This window comes from Felis catus, chromosome A2, assembly GCF_018350175.1.
Source record: "Felis catus isolate Fca126 chromosome A2, F.catus_Fca126_mat1.0, whole genome shotgun sequence".
Classification (NCBI taxonomy): domain Eukaryota; kingdom Metazoa; phylum Chordata; class Mammalia; order Carnivora; family Felidae; genus Felis; species Felis catus.
Window position 1 is genome coordinate 114,350,465 of NC_058369.1, and position 24,789 is coordinate 114,375,253.

General features: G+C 42.4%; 1 protein-coding gene across 4 annotated transcripts in view; it reads right to left on the reverse strand.

Moving 5' to 3' along the window:
* Window positions 1-13,873, reverse strand: part of CDCA7L (cell division cycle associated 7 like) — a 38,896-nt gene extending 25,023 nt beyond the window's left edge. Inside the window, exon 1 of one of the 4 annotated variants that reach the window (XM_023250433.2) lies at window positions 13,447-13,873. In XM_023250433.2, the coding sequence (XP_023106201.1) occupies window positions 13,447-13,470 (24 nt within the window). In that variant the 5' untranslated portion in view covers window positions 13,471-13,873. Of the gene's footprint in view, window positions 1-7,897; window positions 8,030-13,446 lie in introns of those variants that run through there. The other 3 variants (XM_019825597.3, XM_019825596.3, XM_023250432.2) reach the window with 3 other exon arrangements.
* Between the last annotated feature and the right edge of the window lie 10,916 nt (window positions 13,874-24,789).

Consider the following 24,789-nt stretch of genomic DNA (forward strand, 5'->3'; position numbering starts at 1 on the left):
TGATCTTGCCAATTCATGGGTTTGAGCCCCACACTGGGCTCTATGCTGACAGTGTGGAGCCTATCTGGGATTCTCTCACCCTCTCTCTGTCCATCCCCCACTCGCTCTCTAAGTAAATAAATAAACTTTTAAAAAAGGTTAAAAAAAAATAAATGCAAACAGATTAGACTCTACAATCAAAAGACACAGGAAGGAAGAATTAAAAAACAAAACTGGTATCCAAATGTACACTATCTGTAAGAGACTCACTTCATGCCTAAAAAGACATTTAGGCTGAAAAGTGAAAGGACACAAAAGATATTCAATGCAAATAGTAACCCAAAGAGAAAGAGACATGTAATGACTATTCCAGTGTCAGACAAAGTAGACATTGAGTCAAAAAATATTACAAGGGCATATTGTTAAAAAGATCAATTCACCAACAAGCCATAACAATTAAAAATATGCATGCACAAAACTTCAGAGCTCCAAAACATATGAAGCAAATGCTAACAGAAATGAAAGGAGAGACAGTTCTACAATAATAGTTGGAGACTTCAATACCCCAGTTTCAATAATGGATACAGTAAAACAGAAGATCAATAAGGAAAGAGAGGAATTGAGCAATACGATAAACCAATTTGAGCTAACAGACATATATAGAACACTCCAACCAACACAGAATATACATTTTCCTCAAGGTCGCACAGAAAACTCCCCAGGACAGACCATATGTTAGGCCACAAAATAAGTCAGAATAAATTTAAAACATCTGAAGTCATACAAACTGTCTTTGTTGATCAGAATGGAATAGAACCAGAAATCAGTAACAGAAGGAAGACTAGAACTCACAAATATGTAAAAATTAAACACCACACCCTTAAATAACCAATGAGTTACTCCAAAGAAGAAACAATCACAATGGAAGTTAGAAAACACTTTCAAACAAGTGAAAATGAAAACAATACACCAAAACTTACGGTCTGCAGAGAAAGCAAAGCTAAAAGGGAAATTTAAAGTTGTAAACACTTATGTTAAAAAAGATCTCAAGCCAACAAACTAATTTTAATCTTTATTTATTTTTGAGAGAGACAGACAGCATGTGAGCAGGGGAAGAGCAGCGAGAGAGGGAGACACAAAATCTGAAGCAGGCTCCAGGCTCTGAGCTGTCAGCACAGAGCCCAACATGGGGCTCGAACTCACAAACCGTGAGATCATGAGCTGAGCCACCCAGGTGCCCCACCAACAAACTAATTTTACACCATAAAAGGAACTAGAAAAAGTATAGCCAACTAAATCCAAAGATAAGAGAAGGCAGGAAATAATAAAGATTACAGCAGTTACAAATAGAGAATAGAAAACCAATAGAGAAATAGCCACAAAACCAAAAGCTGGTGTTCTGAAAATATCAAGATTGACAAACTTTTAGCTAGACCCATGATGAAAAAAAGATACAAATTACTGAAATAAAGTGGGGTTATTACTACCAATTTTACAGAAATAAAAAGGCTAATAAAAGAGTCCTATGAACAACTGAATGCCAACAAACTAGGTTAGCTAGATAAAATGGACAGACTCCTAGAAACACACAACCTTCCAAGACTGATTCATGAATAGAAAATCTGAATAGACTTCTCACCACTAAGGATTTGAATTGGTAATCAAAAGCCCCCCAACAAAGTAAATCCCATGACCCAGATGGCTTCACTGGTGAATAAAATACTTAAAAGTTAAACACCAACCCTTCTCAAACTCTTCCAAAAAATTGGAGAGAGCACTTCTTTACTCATTCCATGAGGCCAGTATTACCCTCACAACAAAGCCAAAGACCCTACAAGAAAAGCACAGAGCAATACCCCTTGTGAATATCAATGCAAAAATCCTCAACAAAATACTAACAAGCCTAATGCAGTAGCGTAGGAAAAAAAAAAAAAAAGGATTACACAAGATGACTGAGTGAGACATGTTTCTGGTGTGCAAGACGGTTCAACGTATAAAACCAGCCAATGTAATACACTATTATTAACATAATAAAAGAAAACAAAACACATGATCATCTCCACAGATGCAAAAAAAGCATGTGACGTAATTCACCACCCTTTCAGGGTAAAACCAAACCAAACCAAAAAAATTAATCAACAAAGAATGGAAGGAAACTTCAACATAATAAAGGACATATATGGATAAACAGATAACATCATAATGGTGAAAAACTGAAAGCTTTCCCTTAAGATCAGCAACAAGACAAGGATGCCCACTTTCACTACTTCTATTCAACATAGTATCTGAAGCTCTAGCCAGAGCTATTATACAAGAAATAAAAGGCATCCAAATTGGAAAAGCAGCAGTAAAATTATGTTCGCAGGTGACATAATCATATATACAGAAAAGCCTAAAGATTCCATAAAACCCGTGGGCCCTATTAGCTAATTCAGTAATGGTGCAGGGTACAAAATCAACACACAAAAATCAGTTGCATCTCTACACACTAACAATGAACAATCTGAAAAGGAAATTAAAAAAACAATTCCATTTACCATAGCATCAAAAAGAATGCAACACTTAGAATTACCCGAAGCAACAGGCAGGAAGACTACCCTGAAAACTACAGTGAAAAACATCACTGAGACAAATTAAAGAAGGCAGAAACAGATGAAAACACATCACACATTCATGGATTGGAACACTTAATACTGTGAAGGTGACAATACTACCCAAGGCTATCTACAGATGCAATGCAGTTCTATCAAATCCCAGCAATATTTGTTTGCAGGAGAAAGCCCCTCCTAAAACTCATGTGGAATCTCAAGGGACTCAGAATAACCAAAACAAATCTTTAAAAAGAAGAACCAAAGGCCCCTAGTGGGCTCGGTCACTGGAGCATGCGACTCTTGATCTAGGGGTTGTAAATTAGAGCCCCACATTCAGTGTAGAGATTACTTAAAATCTTTAAAAAATACCTAACATACATACAAAAACAGAACCATGTTAGAGGACTTACACTTACTGATTTCAGTACTTACTACAAAGTTATTCAAACAGTGTGGTCCTAGTGTAAAGACAGTGCAATAGAACAGACAGCCCGGAAATAAACCTTCACATATATGGTGGTCAAATGATTTTTGACAAAGTACCAAGACTATTCAATGGAGAAAGGAGAATCTTCTCAAGAAATGATGCTGGGAAAACTGCATATCCACACCCAAAAGAATGAAGCTGGATCTCTATCTTAACACAACAACCTACAAAAAAACCCAAATGTGTCCAAGACCTAAAACGTAGGAGCTAAAACTCTAAAACTTAGCAGGAAATATAAAGGAAAAGGTTCACGACATTGGACTTGGCAATGATTTCATGTATGTGACACGAAAGGTAGAGGCAACAACAGGAAAAAAAAAAAGTAGATAAACTGCACTTTGGCAAAATAAAAAACTTCTATACATCGAAAGACACTATCAAGAGATTGAAAAGGGTAACCTGCAGAATGGGAGAAAATACTTGCAAATCATGTATCTGATAACGGATTAATATCCAGAATACAAAGAAAACTCCTATAGCTGAAAGACAACAGCAAAACCCAATTTAAAAGAGCAAAGGACTTAAAAAGATATTTCTCCAAAAACAAGCTGATGGCCAGGAAGCATGTGAAAAGATGCTTCAAAACACTAACCATTAGGGAAATACAAACCAAAAGCACCATGAGATGCCACATCACATCCATTAGGATGGCTGTTACTCGAAAAAAGCAGAAATTAAGTGTTGATATATACGTAGAGAAAGTGGAACTTATGTGCAATGTTGGTGAGGAGGTGAAGCAATGCAGCTTCTATGGCAATGGCAAAAATATGGTAGCTTTTCAAAAACTCCGACACTGAATTACCATATAACCCAGTAATCCCACTTTTGGTCTTTGTATGAAAAATAGTGAAATCAGAGACTCAAACAGTTATTTTATACCAATGTATATAGTAGCATTAATCACAATAGCCAAATGGTGGAAGCAGCCCAACCGTCACGGATGGGTGAATGAATAAACAAAATATGGTATACACATGCAAAGTATTATTACTCAGCCTTAAACAGGAATGAAATTCTGACATACAGCATGGATGAACTGAAAACATTATGTTGAGTGAAATAAGACCCAACAAGACAAGTATCTATGATTCCACTTACTTGTGGTACCTAGCATAGTCAAATTCATAGAGACAGAAAAGTAGAAAGGTTACCAATGGTGGTGGGACAAGGGGGAGGGTGAGAATGGGGAGTCAGTGTTCAACGGGCACAGAGTTTCAGTTTAGGATCATGAACAAGCTCTGGAGATGGACACTGGTGATGGCTGTACAACAACGTGACTGTGTTTCTGGCCAACGAATTATACACTTAAAATGGCTGAAATAGTCAATGCCATGCTAATGCATACTTTACCACAATGAAATAATAGGCAAAAAAAAAAAAAAATCAGCAACATTATTTTGAAGAAAGAAATTACAAGTGAAGAGAAACTTACAGACACGTATGTGCGAGGGCTTAGAGGAGCCATTGGGTAACAGAGGAAATGGAGTTTTGGCAGAGGTCCCGGGAGGGAAGCAGCCAAACCACTTGGGAAGAGCTGGTTAATTTCCTTTTCCAGAAAAGTCAGCAGACTGGAAATATGAAGCCAATGTCAAGATTTCACTAGACTCTACAAGACCAGTTATCACACTGGACAAGTCTGCTCTCCAGTGTTTTTCAACAAGGTGCTACGGGCATTCTGGACAGAATGACTATGGCTTCCAATGGGCTCTCCTGCCCACCACAGGGCACTTATACTGTCCCTGCACTCCAAACCCCTTAATACCAGGAGCACCCACCTCAGCCCGTTAAACTAACAATTGAAAAGAAGCCCAGGTATTTCTATTACCACGACAACCCCAGTTCACTCTGATGAACACCACAGAGCAAATCCAACAGCTAAGATAGGAGAGCCTTTGTGTGTCAGGACATGCCGGGTTACCAAGCAGGAAGAAACAATACCAAGTCTTAAAGGGTTGAAACAAAAAAAAGCTTCTCTCCTGTTGATGACACGTTCATCCCGGGCAAGCCAGGTGCACCATTCCACACTCTTCCGCACTGTCCTCACACGGGACCTGGGCTGACACAGCTACCGCTACCTGGAACGCTGGCAGATGCAGAAGCGGAGGGAAGGAGACGTGGCAAATGACGCACTGGCATTTAGAAAATTCCACCCAGAAGTGACACACAACCCTTCTCACATTTGATGGGCCAAAGCAGGTCAAACAGTCTTGCCTGTTAGGAGAGCCAGGAAAATGCATCCCTCTCCTTTATCCAGAAGGAAGGAACCTGATCAATTGTACAGAGCCCTGACGGCCTCCCAACTATGGCCGAACAGCATTCTGTGAAGATGCTGGGTCCACGTTCGTTACCGAGAGTTACTAAAGGGTGTATTACTGCCCAGTGTATTACTCAAGAGCGTGTCAGCACGGTATCATGCTAAGGAGTCCCATGAAGGGTGAGTCATGTACCGTAGGGTGAAACAATCTTCAAGCTGTTTCAATGTGGTGAGAGAAATAGGACTACCCGGGAAATAAGTCCAGGAGGGCAAATGACCCAGCGGTGAGGGGTACGGTTAGGAAGGACCACTGGTGGCAGCCCCCACAACTGCAGGGCAGAGTCAGCCTGAAGGCAGACCGACGGGGAAGCAAGAGCGTGGAGAACAGCCAGGCAGGAGGTGACTGCCTGGAGGAGGCAGGTGGACCCCACACTCACTCCAAACAAGCAGGGAACAGACCCTGACAGTGACAGGGGCCTGGGGGAGGGATCTTCGTCCCACAGCCCAGCCCTGAAAGCCTTAACACAGGGGTCCTCTTGACACACTTCGGCCCTGCTGGCAGAGTGGGAAGGGGAATGCGCCCAATCTTTGAGACGCGGCCTATGGGCTGCTGACCCTACTTAGCTCCTGACCTTGTGCCACAGTGAATGCACACACTCCCTAGGAGCGCGTCCTTTCTGGTCCCAACCACGGCCGGGAGGAAGAGGATACACTAGTAACAATGAAGGTTGGCCTGAGGACTAGGGGCTCTTTTCAGTGAGATGTTGAAGCTGGCCTTGCGGGAAAACAAAATGATGGAGGCTTTGTTTTAAGTCCATTAAGGGCAGTGTTTTGTAAGAACCCCCCACCACAAGGCCCCCCGCTGCCTTCAATTATTTTAATTAAAAAAATCCCCCAATAAAAAATGCCTGGGACCAACTGTCAGGAAAAAAAATAAAAGAGAGAATTAAGAATAAGCAGTAATTTTAAAGGCACTTTAATTTTTCTTAACTTTCCATTTTAAGCCAGTGCTAATGGAGAACAAAATAGAGGCATTAGACGTTTTGCATTAAAAAAAAATATATGCTTAGGCATTTATATCAGTATCAACTGAAGTGTTTTGTTTTGTTTTCATTTAATTACCCTCCGAGTCATGGAGCTTTAAATAAAAAGATATTATGGGGTGGGGGAGCGGGCAGGGAGGTATCTTTTCTATTTCAGGATTTGTTACCGGTATGCTCTAAATTTTACACTCACCCTGCTTGTCAAACTCATGAACTCAGGGAGGGCTGGGAGGCTTTCACTATCACAGGTGGGGCAGGGGAAGGGAATTTTCTTCCCAGGAGAGTAATCTTAAATATCCTTTCCGTGTTAAAATAAATAAAAATATATTATGGAGGGGCGCCTGAGTGGCTCAGTTAATTTCGGTTAATTTCGTGCGACTCTTGATTTCCACTCAGGTCACAATCTCATGGTTCAGGAGATGGAGCCCCGAGCTGAGCCCTGCGCTGACAGCACAGAGCCTGCTCGGGATCCTGTCTCCCTCTCTCTCTGCCCTTCCCCTGCTCATGTTCTCTCTCTCAAAATAAATAAGCTATATATATATGTATATGGAACATAATGCAAAACAGGCCTAACTTTTAAAAATAAAACTGGGTAAAACTGAAGATGGGTGAAAAAATCCCCTGCACAGACAAGGCTGGCTGCTATACCTCCAGGCCTCTGGGGCAGGCCTCTGGGCCTCTCCGCTTTTAGCGCAACAGAAACATTTGAGAAGCCCTGCTAAAGGATGTTCCAGTCTGTCCTAACTGTTACTTCCACTCCCTACACAGTGGCAGCTCTAAACCATCAGCGTTTTTTGTTGTTTTTTTTTTGTACAATTCAACAAATATTTAACCCCTGCTATATGCCAGACCCTTCACACATCAGGATAATTATCATTTCGGCCTGCCACGTGATTCAGAGTCACCAGCCACTACCCTGGGGTAAATCCTAAGGCCCTCCTGACAGAGGAAGAGGCCTGCCACGCCAGGCTCTGTGCCAGAAGACCTGGATGCCAGAGCTCAATCATAACTGCAAGGCACTCTCTAGGTACACAGGACCCTCCTGCAGCAGAGGCTTACACATGGGGGGCTGCCCACACAGCTGTGCGGCTGCTATGGAGGGCCTGGGGTCTGGGGGAAGGGATCCCTGGACCATACCCAGTGCTGAGGACATCAGTACGACCAGCGGGGGGGGGGGGGGCACAAGACACCTGGGAAGTTATCACCCACACACCTGGGTGGCTATTTTTAAACATTTTAAGTGACATAAAGTGCATATACCTTAAGCGTACCGTCTGGTAAAGTTTTACAAACTGCACCCAGTCTGTATGCGTGCACACAGATCCAGAAATACATTTTTCTTAGCTCTTTGAAACCCCTTATTATGGAGCCACTGTTTTACCTTTGGACATCCAACCTTCAGTAAACACTTTCAGACACCTAGGAGAGGACTTATAACTGAAATAAACAAAAGAGGGCAACTCTTTTTAAAAATGGGCCGGTGCCACAGAGGCAAGGGGCTCAGAGCAGGGTATCGCTGTCCTTCCACATCAACATGACTGACCTGCACAAACTCCAGCATAGCCCAGTCCACAGGCACTGAGGCCGTCATCCATTAGCACATTCTCGGATCTTCTTGGTTTCCTAGGTGGTGAGGAACAGACCTCTACCACTACTCTCTGCAGTCTCCCAAACTAAAAACATAGGGGAGGTGCTCTACATTCAGGAAGAAAACAATGTTTCCATCTAATTATCAGGAGCCCTGGTTCCAACCTGAGCAAACACACTGGCTTTCTCTTGGCTAGTAATAAAGGGGGCAATGCCTTAGGAAAACTTGTTGGAAACTCCCATCCACTGCAAATCAGGCACATTCCTTTCAGGAGGCAGTAAGTACATGATAAAGAAACGGTAATTAAAAACAGCATGGGGGCACCTCGGTGGCCCAGTCAGTTAAGCCTCCATGGGCTCAGGTCAGGATTGCACAGTTTTTGAGTTGGAGCCCCACTTCCGGCTCTGTGCTGACAGCTCAGAGCCTGGAGCCTGTTTGATTCTGCCTCCCTCTCTCTCTGCCCCTCCCCCACTTGCACTCGGTCTCTCTCAACAACAAACATTTAAGAAAGAAAAAAAAAACCAGCATGGACTCGGGCTCCTAGGTGGCCCAGCTGGTTGAGCATCTGACTTTGCTCAGGTCATGTTGTTCCTGTTCGTGGATTTGAGCCCCACTTCAGGCTTTGTGTTGATGGTGTGGAGCCTGCATGGGATTCTCTCTCTCTCCTCTCTCTGCCCCTCCCCCACTCATGCTTTCTTGCTTTCAAAATAAATAAAACTAAAGAAAAAAAAACAACAACAACAACAGCATGGACTCTAACACAAGGCTTAGGTATGCACCACCGCTGTGGTATTGCAAAGTTTCTTCTTTTAATAAAGAAAAATTTTTCAACAGAAAAATACATAAAATACACACTTCAATGAAACACTGCAGTCATTAAAAACGAAAACTGCAAAGACCTCCAAGCTCCCCAGAAATAGCACGGACAGTGCTAAAGAAAGCAGAATTTAAATGGCAATCATACTACAAAATTAGGCAAAAATGGTGACTAAACACAGGCAAACACCAGATGGGAAATATCTAGAAAAATTACACCCAGAGAATAGGAAAGGTAGAGCAGTAGTTCCAAGTTTGTTTTTATTTCAGCTTTTATGAGCATGTTATTACTTGTACAAAAATTCATCTAAGTACCATTCCTATATAAGAGCTTTGTGGATCTTACTCCTATTCCCACGTTTTTACACACTATACCTAAAGAATCTGGTCCAAAGCCTAATCTGGCCAGCTGCTAAAAAAGAACCAGACCCAGGGCCTGGGTGACTCAGTGGGTTAAACATCTGACTCTTGATTTTCGTTCAGGGCATGATCTCGTGGTTGGTGAGCTGAAACCCACATCAGGCTCCACACTGCTGACAGTGCAGGGGGCCTGCCTGGGATTCTCTCTCTCTCCATCTCTCTCTCTCTCTCTGCCTCTGTCTCTCAAAATAAATAAATAAACTTAAAAAAAGAAAAGAAAAAGAAGAACCAGAGCAGCTGCTAATGCCCCAGCCCTTGGAGTTAAAGGGAAGAGCAAAGGAATGAGAAAACTCAAAAGTGCTCACCACCCCTCATATTTACACAATACATTATACTTAGCATGTCCTTGAGTAACTCAATGGCACTGTAAGCTGGACAAAGATTTCTATCCTCATAACATTATTTCAGCGAAAGCTGTGTCACTTGCCAAGATGGATCTCGGGAGTCCAGTGGCAAGAGTGAGGACAGAATCCAGCCTCCTGCCTGGCTGGGTTGCCCAGAGCAAATCACTCCAGTTCCCCGTATCTTTAAAATCCAGATAATACAAGCCACTTCACCGAACTTCAGTGAAGATTCAATCTGATAAAAGGCAATGATAGTTTCCAAGGGGGGGAGTGGAGGTGGGAAAGGGTGACTCCTAAGGTCTTCTCCCATCCCCAAAACCAAGGCCCTGAAGCCAGCTGAGTTCTGACAAAGGCAGAAGAGTCCAGGAGTTCCAGAGCGACCTTGGCACTAAACACATAGTAAGTGCTCAAAGAACATCTGATAGGACTAACCCAGCCAGGGAGCCCTCTGTCATCAGCTGATGATTAGGAAGAAAACAAGTCATGAGCTACCTGAACACAAACCCTGGCCCCCAACTGTGAGACTCTACAATGTTTTGCACCGCATACAGATGGTGCATTTAGCACTGTTAAAGACCAAGTATTCTGAGCATTAACTTCAGCTATACTTCAAATATGTTTCTGCATGGTCCTGTTTAAAAACATTCAAATAGATAACTGATGGTTACCAGAGGGGAGATGGGTGAGGGATGGGTGAAACAGGTGAAGGGGATTAGTATACTTATCATGATGAGCGCTGAGTAATGTACAGAACTGTTGAATCACAATCCTGTACACATGAAATGAATATAACACTGTATGTTAACTATAGTGGAATTAATATTAAAAACTTAAAAAATAAAATAAATTCAGAAACCACTGCCTTCCAAGAAGAAAAGAAAATGGTCCTACTGATATTTTCTTCTCTCTAGCCCTTCTCCACCGGCGTGTATCAGTTCCACTTTGGTGAATAAATCTAGATCTTTGGAAAAACCAAATTCTATCTTAGAGATAAAAAATTCTAAACTGTAGGTCAGAGAAAGTGCTGAAGAGTAAAACAGAACTCTCAAGAACAGTTTAAGATGAACATGTCTAGACTATTCTATTTGAATGGCTTTATTGACGTTTTTCATTAATTTACGATCATATTCACTGTTTTAAGTCACAATTATCTCATGGATTTCTGCTCTTTGTACCTGACCAGATCAGAATGGCTGTGATCGCGGACATTTCTCCTCATCAATGAGAATTCCGTTCTACGGATGGGATGGTCAAAAGTACATCAAAACAAACAAAAAACAAGTGGCCTTTTAAATATGGGACTATTAAAATGGCCAATCGTTATGGGGTCCTTCCAAGAAGTCACAACAATCCCTCTCTGTGAGCAGCTTCTGAAGCTCTGGGCACACATGTTGAGTCAGAGAATCCTAAGGCTACACTTTGTAGCTATGAGGTCAATACCAGAGAAATTCCTCTTTACCCCTTCCACAGCATGCATGACTAGGAGACTATCTAGCTCCGTTTCCTTCTCCAAGAGTCCAACCTGTACCCTAGAGCAAGAAGAGAGTAAAAGGACAACACTGACATTCACAACCTCCTGGTTCTTCTGCTATGAAGCTTCGACAGTCCCAGCCTGCAGCTCCTGTTTGAGATGCACTCCAGAGGGCTCTCAGGAAGGGACCACACCCTTGCCTTTACTGGGGCACTACTCCTGTCATTCAACATAAAAGCATAAAGACCCAGTGATGGGCCCAATCAGGACTTCAGCCATAGGAGGTGTGGTCCCCGTCAGAGAACATCAAATCTAACCCAGTGGTGAGGTTGCCAAAAAAGCAGAAAGTAGAAGGGAGTTCAGTTTAAATCAATGTCTTAGAACATCAGGCCGTAAGCGGCTTTGCTGGAACCCCTTCCAGCTCTGCCCTTTCCAAGGGATGGAAATTATATTTACTGTGTATGTGAGACTAAAAGCCACTGCACACTGTGCTCTAATGCCACGTCAGGCAGTTCATCACACTGCTTTATTCATAAGGTTGGGGGACAGGGTAGAGCCACTCGAATTTAGTACCTTGCTGTGCCTGAAATGTTCATTAAGTGCTCTCACCTACAGTCACCTGCCCACCCTATAGAACTTCCCCACTAATTTAAAGAGACTATAATCTGCTCATGTTTAAATTATGATGAACAGAAACATTTCAACTGGAAAAATCGGCACACATCTTAGTTTGTGATGCCAATTAGGTCTTTAGGAAAGAAAAAAAAAAAAACCTGATCATCTTACATAAAGTAATTTGCCCTAATTGGTACATAATAGGTCAGATTATAATTTGTGGATTACCCCCACCTGGTAAATAGTTTATTTAACATTTTAGAGCTACCAAAAATTAGTCTCATTATTTGACAATAAAATGTTCACTTCCAAATGCATCTAAGTGGTGGGAGTATAGTTAGGGCAGAACAACAGGTTTCCATAATCCTATATTATCAAGATACATTTTCTGATGAAATTCACCTAGGGCCCAAGGCTCCTTCTAGAAAGGGTGAGATCCTAGAGAAAGTAAAGCCTCCTAGAAGCACAAGAGACTAATTATATCATCAAGGCCAGTGGAAAATAAAACAAAAGCAAAAAACTAACCCTATCTCAGTCCTTCTTACTCTTGAGGTCTGTCCTTTCCTTACTTTTAATACCTCCCCTCACTGGGGAAATTTAAAAATAATACCCTCTCATAAACAACATTTTTTTTTTTCTCAAATGTCTACTTGCAGGAAACCTTGCAGACATCACTAAATGGCCAAAGGGACCAACCATTAGTGGCTCTGCCTCTAATTTGCGCCAGGACTCAGGCAGGTGACAGCAGCCTGCGCTCAGGCACCACTGACTGCTCGGGCAGCCTGGGCGCTGCTGGGTCGCTTCAGTCTCCCAATGCCAAGGCCTGGGGCCCCGCCTCTCTCTCTCTCTCTCTTTCTCTCCAAGTCCCAGCACCCAGGTAAAGAGGTAAAACACCACCAGTCTAAGGTAAAGTGGAAACGGTGAGTCAAAGGCACTCACAAAACAAACAAAAAACCGTTACACAAAGCCTCCCCCAACTCTCACAAGCTGCTTCCTTCCCTTTCTAGAAGTTTTCTTTTTAGTTCATTTCAAAAAAGTTGGCATTACTTACCTCTGAAAATACTAGGTATGTTCGTTACTAGAAAGGGAAAGCTCTTAAGAAGTAAAACAGGAAACTGAAGCCACATTCACATTCCCACCACCCAGTGAAACATTTGGGGGTACTCTCAAGTGTGTGTTAATGGAGATTTTTAAAACCTAGTTAGGACCATAATTCATAACTGGGTCCTGCTGTTTACGCTTTGTGATCTTGGGGCTTTTTGTTTTTTAACTTGGCCTCATGACGTTGCCATTTCCCCTTCCAAGTGGTTACGAATTATTCCCTGAAAACAGTTACTAAAGTTCTAGAACAAATACAAGAGCAATTCCTTGTAAATTACACCCCATTATCCGAGTTGAACAGGACCCTTGACTGTTTTCTACCAAACTCACTTGCCTGAAACTTCCTTATTTCTGTGCCAATTCCCGGAGAAAGTGGGGGGCGCGCACCAGAAAGCGCCCCGCACACCCCTCTCCACCCCCGCCTGCACCTCCCTCGAAACGTGTCCACTCCTCAGGCTCGCGGCCCCAGCGGCCCGGCCTGCGACCCCCCGGGCACCCCCCCGGGAGGGAGGCGAGCGCCACGCGCGGGGACGCCCAGCCTCTCCAGTCCTGGCGGCACAGCGACGACCCCCTGCGCACACCTGCACGCCGCGCCCGCTCCGGCGTTCGCGGGGCTAGGCTGGCCAGATCCACAACGCGGTGGCCCAGGGCCACGTTTCCACCCCGAAGAGGGGAGGAGAGCCGAGAGCAAACGGCAGGCAGGCCGTGATGCGTCCGCGTAGCGGCGGGACCCTCACCTGTGAGCGAGACGCCAGCTCCATTCTTCCCACCCGGGCTCCAGCCTCCTGCTACCACGCGGCCGCGGGAACCTGGCTCGCCACGGGCCCGTCGCCAGCAGAACACCCGCGGCCGCGCAGCCCGCGCGCTGCGCCGGGAGCTCCGGCGGGCTCGGGGAGGGGCGCACTTGGCGCCCGGGACGGGGGAGCTCGCCGCGCCTCCCACCCGGCGCCGCCGCGCTGGGCTGCGAGGCTCGAGTCTCGGACCAAACTTTCGCGACCGGTGAACTTCGCTTCGGCCGCGGCGTGAGAGGAGGCAGCAGACGGGCGCGGCCCCAGGCGGCTGCGGGTGCGGGGGCGCCGGGCTCCCCCCTGCAGCGGCGGGAGGGAGTGGAGCCGTCCGGCCGGGTTTCGCGCGGGAGAAATGAGGGGGCAGTCCCGGCGCAGCCTCCAGCTGGCACGCCCGACTACGCGCGCCGGATATTTGCACGGCTTATTCCAGGTCCTGCCCTGGAGCACATGCCTCTGTTGCAATCCGTGTCTCTGCTCCAGAAAAGCATTGTAGAGCTACTTCAGAGCTGGTTTTGTTTCGCTGTTGCAAAGGGGCGGGGTTCCGCCGCTTCCCCAAACATTTTCTACAGGGTTCACTTTGCAAACCAGGCATTCCGGGTTGGGGAGCTGCAAAATCCCCTGGAACTTTAGACAGCCTTTGCTACACCATTGTACACGTAGGCCTATAGCCCCACTAGAGATTTCTAGAGGTTAGAAAGCTGATTAACGAATACTGGCTGAGCAGGTAGTGTGTGTCAGGCACTGTATTAGACCTGGCAACACAAGATTGCACAAAAAACAGGTCCCTGCTCTGTCGGAGCTTCGGGAGCCACCCACGGGCATGACGACATAAATGCAATATTCATGCAGGTAAGTGTAACAGTAATGTCACAATTAATTTGATTAATAATTTAACAATTCAAATATCATCGATAATGGTGATAATAAATTCAATTATAATGATGCAAATAAAAGTAAATGGGGAGCTATGATAGACGCCAGGAAGGAAAAGGTAAGTGGCACTACGGTGGTTTAAAACAGGGAGACTTAATTTGGCACAGGTCAGGGAAGAATTCTTAAAGTTCAGGTATGAAGAGTGAAGAATTAAGTGGGTGGAGATTGTGGAAGGCTTAAAGTAGGTGTTGGGGGGAGGGTGATGGATGAAGTTGTCCTCAAATCCTAGCAGGGTTGCTGGGCAGTATTGAGAACCAGTTTAGCACTGTGGTCTTGAGTTCATAGCAGAACACTCTATGCGTGAGACCTTCTGCAGCCCTTCTTGGCTGCTTGGGAATCTGACATTCATTTTTTCTTGGTTGAAGCAGGGAATGAAGTTGGTCAAACATTTGCTAAAGCTTGGGGAGAAGACATCTGGGAACTGCCCCCTTTTTCCTACTTTCATTGGTTCAGCAAACATGTCTTATGTGCTCTCCATGTTCCAGACTGTGGGGGAAGAAAGACCAATAAAATCTGGTCTGATTTTTTTTAAAAGTTTTGTTTTCTATTTATTGGATAAGCTATTCATTATAGCCACTTTCATTTTTATTATGCCCTATCTCCTTAAATCTTCCCAATATTCTTCCAGATTCTTGTTATCCACATTTTTAAACAAGGAGACAGAATCTAAGAAGATACATTAGGGGAAAGATCCCTGTCACCCTGCTAGTAAATAACAACTGCAGACTGCCAAACTGAAAACCATTCCTTATGCCTCCAAATTCAGCATTCTCTCCGTTATTCTTTACCTTTTCCCTTTGGTTGCCAGGAAACTCAAGAGTGAAATTTATTCCCTTAGAACTTTTTTTTTTTTTGTATATTTGCTTTCCATGAAACAGTGATCTTATTTTCATCTGTTTCCTTTCATTGTAGGTTGTATCATATCCCTTTTGCAAAAGGGACTATAAATTTGACATAGGTCAGATTTTGCAAAGCACTTAAAGTAACCTAGCTCTTATTTGGAAAACTATAAACAACTGAGCCTTCTTGCTTTAGAGATTTGCTGTAACTAGTCCTTAAGTCTTCAATTGGCAACCCATAAACTTTCTTCCTTTGTCTGGAAAAGCCCATGCACTTCAGTAGTACTTAGTAATTGATTCTATAGTGGTGTGTTTGTTGTCCGATTGTGGTTCCATTCTGTTCACAGTTGACCCTTGAACAACCAGGGGGTTAGGGGTGTTAAGCCCCACCACAGTCAAAAATCTATGTGTAACTTTTGACTCCCCCAAAACTTAACTACTAATAGCCTACTGTTAATACATATTTTGGATGTTATGTGTATTATACGCTGTATTCTTACGATAAAGCTACAGAAAAAATGTTAAGAAAATTGTAGGAAGAGAAAATACACTCACAGTACTGTACTGTATTCATCTTTAAAAATCCATGTATAAGTAAACTGTACAGTTCAAACCCACGTTTTTCAAGAGTCTACTTACTACTCATTGTTACTGATGGGATTCATAACTTGTGAGCACGGAGTTTCAGCTTGGCACTGCAAGAATGAGAGTCCTTTCCCAGAAGCAATAGTATACATATTGCAGCAGAGGAAAAGGAGATGCCATGTTTGTAAATTTCTTTAAGAATCTCTGTCTCCAAAAGCAGTGTGGAGGTTCCTCAGAAAATTAAAAATAGACCTACCCTATGAGCCAGCAATAGCACTGCTAGGAATTTATCCAAGGGATACAGGAGTACTGATGCATAGGGGCACTTGTACCCCAATGTTCATAGCAGCACTCTCAACAATAGCCAAATTATGGAAAGAGCCTAAATGTCCATCAACTGATGAATGGATAAAGAAATGGTGGTTTGTATACACAGTGGAGTACTACGTGGCAATGAGAAAGAATGAAATATGGCCCTTTGTAGCAACGTGGATGGAACTGGAGAGTGTGATGCTAAGTGAAATAAGCCATACAGAGAAAGACAGATACCATATGGTTTCACTCTTATGTGGATGCTGAGAAACTTAACAGGAACCCATGGGGGAGGGGAAGGAAAAAAAAAAGAGGTTAGAGTGGGAGAGAGGCAAAGCATAAGAGACTGTTAAAAACTGAGAACAAACTGAGGGTTGATGGGGGGTGGGAGGGAGGAGAGGGTGGCTGATGGGTATTGAGGAGGGCACCTTTTGGGATGAGCACTGGGTGTTGTATGGAAACCAATTTGACAATAAATTTCATATATTAAAAATAATAATAATATAAATAAATAAATAAATAAATAAATAAATAAATAAATAAATAATCTCTGTCTCCAAGCGCCTGGGTGGCTCAGTCAGTTGAGCGTCCAACTTTGGCTCAGATCATCATCTCCCAGTTTGTGGATTTGAGCCCCACGTCAGGCTCTGTGCTGACAACTCAGAGCCTAGAGCCTTGGTCAGATTCTGTCTCTATCTCTTTGTGCCCCTCCCCCATGCTCGCTCTCGCACTCTCTCTCTCTGTCTCAAAATTAAGTAAACATTAAATTTAAAAATTAAAAAAAGAATCTGTCTCTCTGTCTAGAAATCTATGCTTGCTTTTTATATGTTTCCATGAGAGGATTAAAAACTTAGTCTATAGTACCTTCCACGAGGTAGGAAATCTGTGATTAAATGCCATCACACATGCTTCGAATGACATGAAATAGTTGTGATTATTTATCGACCATGACCCACAATTTTTTCTCTGTAAAAAGAGTTCAAACATTTCTCCTCTGCTCTGAAGTAGTGGCTCTGCCCTCCCCACGGAGCTCAGCTTTGGACAAATCCTCAGTGCACCCTTTATAGCCAAGAAGTGTACCAGTTTGGTATTCTGGATAGCCCAGCAAAGAATCTACCTTTGGCAGAAAGCTGGAAGCAATGTGGGTAATATCTGAATACCGCTTAGCATTAATTTTGATCATGAATGAATGAAGTGACAGTTAAACAAGATAACGTCTCTACTTGCTCTCTATGTCTTGGGATCTTGAAACTCCCATCTCATTGAGATAAGACCTGACCTAGAAAGGAAGACAGCCCTAAATTTGAGACCCTCAGAGATCACATTTCCAAGTTGTTACAGAATAAAAGATCTAAAATTGAGTCTCTTACAGGAGAGTCATCATCTAACCGTGACTGGGTGCCGTTCTGGAAGGTTTTCTTTAATTACAAACTGGTATTCTTTCTTCCGGACTTGGCTTGCCAAGATACTGCTGTCACAGCCAGCTTAAATACATTCTGATAAAAACCATTTGAATGGCTATGGAGAAAAAGACACGAATGACCAATAATCGATGCCTTTATACATTGGGTGCAAAAAAGTACACATCAGGTGAAATTGTAATGCCCATGCTTCTACCAAAAAGTCAATGGTAATAGTGGCATCCATCACAGCAGCTAACTAAATGAACACTGACTGGGCACCAATCCCTGTGCTGAGTTCATCTTTGCAAGCATTCTCTCATTTAATCTTTCAGCTGTGACAGTTACCCATCTGTTCCTCAAACACAGTCCTGGGAAAATAAATCAAACAATGTTTTCAAAGCATTTGAGATTTCTTAGAGATGCTATATAAACTCAAAATATGATTAATGCAATCCATATTTCATAGGGTTTTTGCAAAGTGTATATTATTAATAATTTATCCTGTGAACATATAACTATGACCAGGGACTGACAAGAAATGGATGACAATGAAAACAGATTATCCAATAACTCTTACCTTTCTAAGAACTTATGGTAATGATCCATTTCTAATTAGTGGTACCAACAAAAGTACTGTGGGACATAGTTTTTAAAGAACTAAGGTTTTTTTCACAATTATATAGACAGCATTTTAAAAATATAATTATAAATATAATTAATAATATAATTATAAAATATCAACATAAAGAGTTCAGGAAAAATGTATCAGTAAAACATAACTTTTAAATTCATTCCTCAATGACTAAAAGTCTTAAGACATTTCATTAGTTTTGATATTTTGATTTTTTTTTATTAAAAAAATTTTTATGATGTTTACGTATTTTTGAGAGAGAGACAGAGCATGAGCATGAGAGAAAGACACAGAATCTGAAGCAGGCTCCAGGCTCTGAGCTGTCAGCACAAAGCTCCATGTGGGACTCAAAAATTCACAAACTGAAATCGTGACCTAAGCGGAAATCACGCACTTGACCAACTGAGCCACCCAGGTGCCCCCAGAATATTTTTTAAAACAGGGTTTTAATTTCTACTTTGTCCAAGCTAAAATACCAACTATCTAGTATTTCAAAAAAGAATTTCAAAGTATCACTATTCATTCCAATATGAAGGAAACTTTATTGCTTCAGCTAAGGCCCATAATCTCATTTATTTGCTAAACCTATTCAGCATTTGGCAAGCAATAATAGAAAATTTTGCAGAATTAAATGGAAAATTTGGGATCAGAAATGTAAAATTTCTCTAAATAGTTGGCCCTACAAATATTCTGTATTAAAACTACATATCGATATCGATATCGTCTCCAGACTTTGGAATTTCCAAAGTTATTACAGATTTATCTTTTTTACCGGCAATAATCAAGTATTCATGCTGGTGGTAAGGGTAGATCACATTTGTGATAGAAAATCCCCAGACTTAGGGCACCCCTGGGTGGCTCAGTTGGTTGAGTGTCCAACTTCGGGTCAGGTCATGATTACACAGTTGGGTTTGTGAATTCAAGCCCAGCATTGGGCTGTCTGCTGTTAGGGCAGAGCCTGCTTCAGATCCTCTGTCCCCTCCCTCTCTGTCCCCACCCCACGCCTGTTCTCTCTCTCTCTCTCTCTCTCTCTCTCTCTCTCATTCAAAAATAAACAAACATTAAAAAAAAGAAGAAGAAGAAGGGTGCCTGGGTGGCTCAGTCGGTTAAGCGTCTGACTTCAGCTCAGGTCATGATCTCACGGTCTGTGAGTTCGAGCCCTGCATCAGGCTCTGTGCTGACAGCTCAGAGCCTGGAGCCTGCCTCAGATTCTGTGTCTCCCCCTCTCTCTGCCCCTCCCATGCTCATGCTGTCTCTCTCTGTTTCTCAATAATAAGTAAACATTAAAAAAAAATTTTTTTTTAAAGAAAAGAAAATCCACAGACTTGGGCAATTATGGGTTCATTTATTGTTCATTTATTCCCTTAAACAACCAGGTGATTTTATTAGCATGTATGTGTGAGAGCCATCGCTCTTACCTAGCTCAGTGGTTTGCAAAGTGGGATCCTAAGACCAGCAGTATCAGCATCTCCTGGAAAAAACATTCAAATTCTTGAGCAGGTATGTCTTCATTCTTTACAAGAGTCTTCCCCCAGCACACATACCTATCTTTCTTCTTCCAAATCTATACCCGTTCTGGACTTGAATGTGGCCTAACTGTCCCAGATAAGATTATTCTTGGCTGATAATCTGATCACCATGCCTTCCACAGCTTTCAGCTCTGACCTGCTTATCACGTGCAGATTCGTTTATAGCTTTTGAGTCCAAATGAGCTCCTGACCTTGCTAACTGTCGTACCAGGAAATTTCTGACAGCATAAAACTCAAGGTCTAATCTTAAGACTATGTAATGAAACTGATAACCATAAATTCCAAGTTGGACTCAGGAAATGGTGTGCAACAGGACTTGGGCATTTCTGACTTATTTCCAGAGCAAATCATATCTGTATAGGAAATATGGACAGGAAGTCATCCACTCTGAAAGCGTGTTAAATGTGGCATGTTACAGAGTGTCATTTTGCATGCACAGCCTTATCACACTCCTCTTGTAAACAGGAGGTGGGCTGCTTCAGATACTGACCAAGTAAACAGAAATGTTGTTTTCAGTCTTTTCTTTAAGAAAGACAACATTCCAGCTCCCCTGCCTCTTTACTAAAATTGCTGCCACTCTATCTTTCCTCACCACTTTCTTTCCAAACACTCTAAAACTGTCCAGCATTTTATATAAGAGTTTGTAGTTCTGTAAGGGCCCAGGAAAGGCTGAGAGGATTTCTTATGTAAGAAGTTTTTGCCATTGGTTAGGAAAGCTGGGGTATGTGATGGCCCAGACAGAATCTCTTATACTTGAAACATACTTCCCAAAACAGGAAGAAAAGCAAAACAGTCAGACGGAAACCGAGACAATACTAAACGTAATATACAGAATTGTATTTTCAGAAACTGCTCGTGTTCTATTGACTGTTAGTGCCTGGGATGATATTCATAGCCTAAAACTCATGTTCTGAGAGAAGGTAAATCAGTGCCTACATTACAGCCAAAAGGGAATTCACCCACAAGGTCGAAAGAATAAGCCAGTGCAAGCAAACCATTTATTTGACATAGTAACTTTAACTTTTGCTTTCTTCTCTTCCTTAAAAAAAAAAAAAAAAAAAAAGGCAAACTAAACTATTGGAATAGGCTAGGCAAGAGGCTAGTATCAGCAGTTACTGAAGTTTATTAACTTCTGGTTAAAACTGTAACTGATTTGGGCGCCTGGGTGGCTCAGTCGGTTAAGCGTCCGACTTCAGCTCAGGTCGCGATCTCGCGGTCCGTGAGTTCGAGCCCCACGTAGGGCTCTGGGCTGATGGCTCAGAGCCTGGAGCCTGCTTCCGATTCTGTGTCTCCCTCTCTCTCTGCCCCTCCCCCGTTCATGCTCTGTCTCTCTCTGTCTCAAACATAAATAAACGTTAAAAAAAATTTAAAAATAAAACTGTAACTGCTTCAAAGTATTTAAGTATCTTCAAAACTCATGAAATCATTTAAAGGAAACCTTGGAGATGAGCAAAAATGGTTGTGCTGACAGCTTCTGCTTCAGCATCTGGATCTCAATTCCCTCCAGCAATACGACTGCTGTGGACCATCACTAATGCACATTTCAGCTGGCATCTGGTAGCCGTTGTAGACCTCTAAGCTTCAGAAGCCCCTTTGTCCCCCTTAGACTGCAAATAAAGACATAGCTGTGGTTTTGTGGCAAACAACCCATCTTGAAGCAGCTTGTTTTTTCATTTTGTAAAAAATAGATTTTCTTTCTCTCCTGGGACCCACATAGAGTTGAAATACACCACCAGAAGTATCATTTTCAGTTGCATGTTTAAATTTTTAAAAATGTTTAAGCTTTATTTATTTTTGAGAGAGACAGAGACAGAGACAGCGTGAGTGGGGGAGGAGCAGTGAGACACAGAATCAGAAGCAGGCTCCAGGCTCTGAGCGTCAGCACAGAGCCCTACTACGCGGGGCTTAAACTCATAAACCATGAGATCATGACCTGAGCCTAACTCAGACACCCAACGGACTGAGCCACCCAGGTGCCCCTGATTGCATATTTTAAATTGAGATCATTGTAGATTCACATGCAGTTATAAGAAATAATGCAGAGAAATTCTGTGTGCATTTTGCCCAGGTTCCCCCAATAGCAACATTTTTGGAAATTACAATAAGGTGTCATGCAGGATACTGACACAATTTACCAATCCAATTTAGATTCCTCCCATGTGACTTGCAAGTGTGTGTGCATGTGTGTCCAGCATTTAGTCCCATACAATGTTATCACACACATAGCTTTGTGCCTGCAACTCAGTAGTCAAGATACTGGACATTCCAACCTCACAAGACCCCTCCTGTTTCCCTTTTATAACCACACCCACCACTCTGCTATTTACTCCTTCCTTTCCTGAACCCCTGGTAACCATTGATCTGCTCTCTGTTTATAACATTTTATAATTTCAAAACTGGTAGGGGCACCTGGCTGGCTGAGTTGGTAGAGCATGTGACTCTTCATCTCGGGATCATGAGTTTGAGCCCCACATTGGACAAGGAGCCTACTTTTTAAAAACCACTATATATACCCAAGGGATACAGGAGTACTGATGCATAGGGGCACTTGTACCCCAATGTTCATAGCAGCACTCTCAACAAAAGCCAAATTATGGAAAGAGCCTAAATGTCCATCAACTGATGAATGGATAAAGAAATGGTGGTTTATATACACAGTGGAGTACTACGTGGCAATGAGAAAGAATGAAATGTGGCCCTTTGTAGCAACGTGGATGGAACTGGAGAGTGTGATGCTAAGTGAAATAAGCCATACAGAGAAAGACAGATACCATATGGTTTCACTCTTATGTGGATCCTGAGAGACTTAACAGAAACCCATGGGGGAGGGGAAGGAAAAAAAAAAAAAAGAGGTTAGAGTGCGAGAGAGCCAAAGCATAAGAGACTGTTAAAAACTGAGAACAAACTGAGGGTTGATGGGGGGTGGGGGTGGGGGGGGGGGTGATGTGTACTGAGGAGGGCACCTTTTGGGATGAGCACTGGTTGTTGTATGGAAACCAATTTGATAATAAACTTCATATATTGAAAAAAAAATAAAACACAGAATACTAGATATAAAAATTAAAAACAAAATAAATACATAAAAACTGCTATATAACCTTTTAGAGAGTACTATGTGAACCTTTGGAATTGGCTTTGTATTTTCATTTTTTTATTTTTTAAAGTTTAGGGGCGCCTGGGTGGCTCAGTCGGTTAAGTGTCCGACTTCAGCTCAGGTCACGATCTCGCGGTCCGTGAGTTCGAGCCCCGCGTCGGGCTCTGGGCTGATGGCTCAGAGCCTGGAGCCTGCTTCCGATTCTGTGTCTCCCTCTCTCTCTGTCCCTCCCCCATTCATGCTCTGTCTCTCTCTGTCTCAAAAATAAACGTTAAAAAAAAATTTTTTTTTAAAGTTTATTTATTTATTTTGAGAGAGAGAAAGCACGAGTGCACCAACAAGAGAGGGGCAGAGGGAGAGAGGGAGAAAGTGAGAGAAAGAGAGAATCTCAAGCAGGTTCCGTGATCAGCTCAGAACCCAACGCGGCGCTCAATTCCCCCGACCCTGGGCTCATAACCTGAGCCTAAATAAGAGTCAGATGTTCAACCGACTGAGCCACCCAGGTGTCCCTTGGAATTGGCTTTTTAAATTCAGCATAATTCTCTGGAGATTCATCCAAGCAGTTGTATTTATCAGGTCAACTGTTCCTGTTTATTGCTGAGTAGTCACGATGTGTCCGTACCACAGGTCTTAACTATCACCTGTGGAAGGACACTTGGGTTGATTCTAGTTTTGGGGGTATTACAGATAAGGCTGCTATGAACATTTGTGTGAAGGTAGTCTTCATTTCTTTGGTGTAAAGAGTGCACTTACTGAGTCATCTGGTAGTTGCAAGTTAGTTCCAGATGAAATTGCCAAATTTTCCCAGACTGGCTCTACCATTTCACATTCCCAACAGCAACGTGGTGAGCGATCCAATCTCGCCTCCTGGATTGGGTTCGACTCCAGACGCGTCTTCTCCTGTATTTGTTGTTGTTACTATTTCTTATTTTAACCATTCTGAGAGATGTGTAGTGATAACTCAGTGTGGTTTTCATTTGCATTTCCCTGATGGCTAATAACATAGAACATCTTTTCATGTGCTTATTTACCATCTTGATTTCCTCTTTGATAAAATGTCTTTTTTCTTTTCGCCCTTTTTATAATTGGATTGTTTCTTCACTGTTGAATTTTGAAAATTCTTTTTACGTTCTCAATATTAGCCCTTTGTCAGATATGTGTCTACAAATATTTTCTACCAGTCTTTAGTGGGTCTTTTCATCTTCTTCACAGATGATTTCACCAAGCAAAAGTTTTTAGTTTTGATGAGATTCAATTTACCACTTTTTCCCCCCGAAACAGTTACAATTTTACATTTTATATTTCAGTCTATGATCCATTTTGTGTTCCTTTCTTTTAAGATGTGAGATTTAGGTCAAGTTTTATATTTTCCCCCATGTCCAGTTGCTTTAAGCAGCGTTTGAATGTCTGTGTGGGGCCACTATTTGGTTCTCTATTCTGTTCCCTTAATACCTCTGAATCGGTATCACACCGTCTTCATTACCGTAGCTGTATAGTTAAGAGCGCAGGATCAGATGGAGTAATTCTTCCTACTTTATCTCTCTTTGTAAAGATTATTTTAGCTACTCTGGGTCAGTGCTTTTCCCTATAAATTTAAGAATAAGCTTGCCTATATTTACATAAAGACTTGCTAGAATTTTGATAGGAAATGTATTAAGCCTATAGCTTAACTGGAGGAGAATTAACATCATTACAATATTGATTCTTCCAATCCATGATCAAGTTATGTCTCTCCATTTATTTATGTCTTTTTTGATTTCTTCTATCAGAATTTGTTATTTTCAGCGTATAGATGCTATACATGTTTGTTTGTTTGTTTGTTTTTAATTTTTTTAATGTTTTAAAAAACGACGCAGGGCTCGGGCCCACAGACCGTGAGATCATGACCTGAGCCGAAGTTGGATGCCTAACCGACTGAGCCACCCAGGTGTCCCAATGCTATATATGTTTTAAGTGCATACATAAG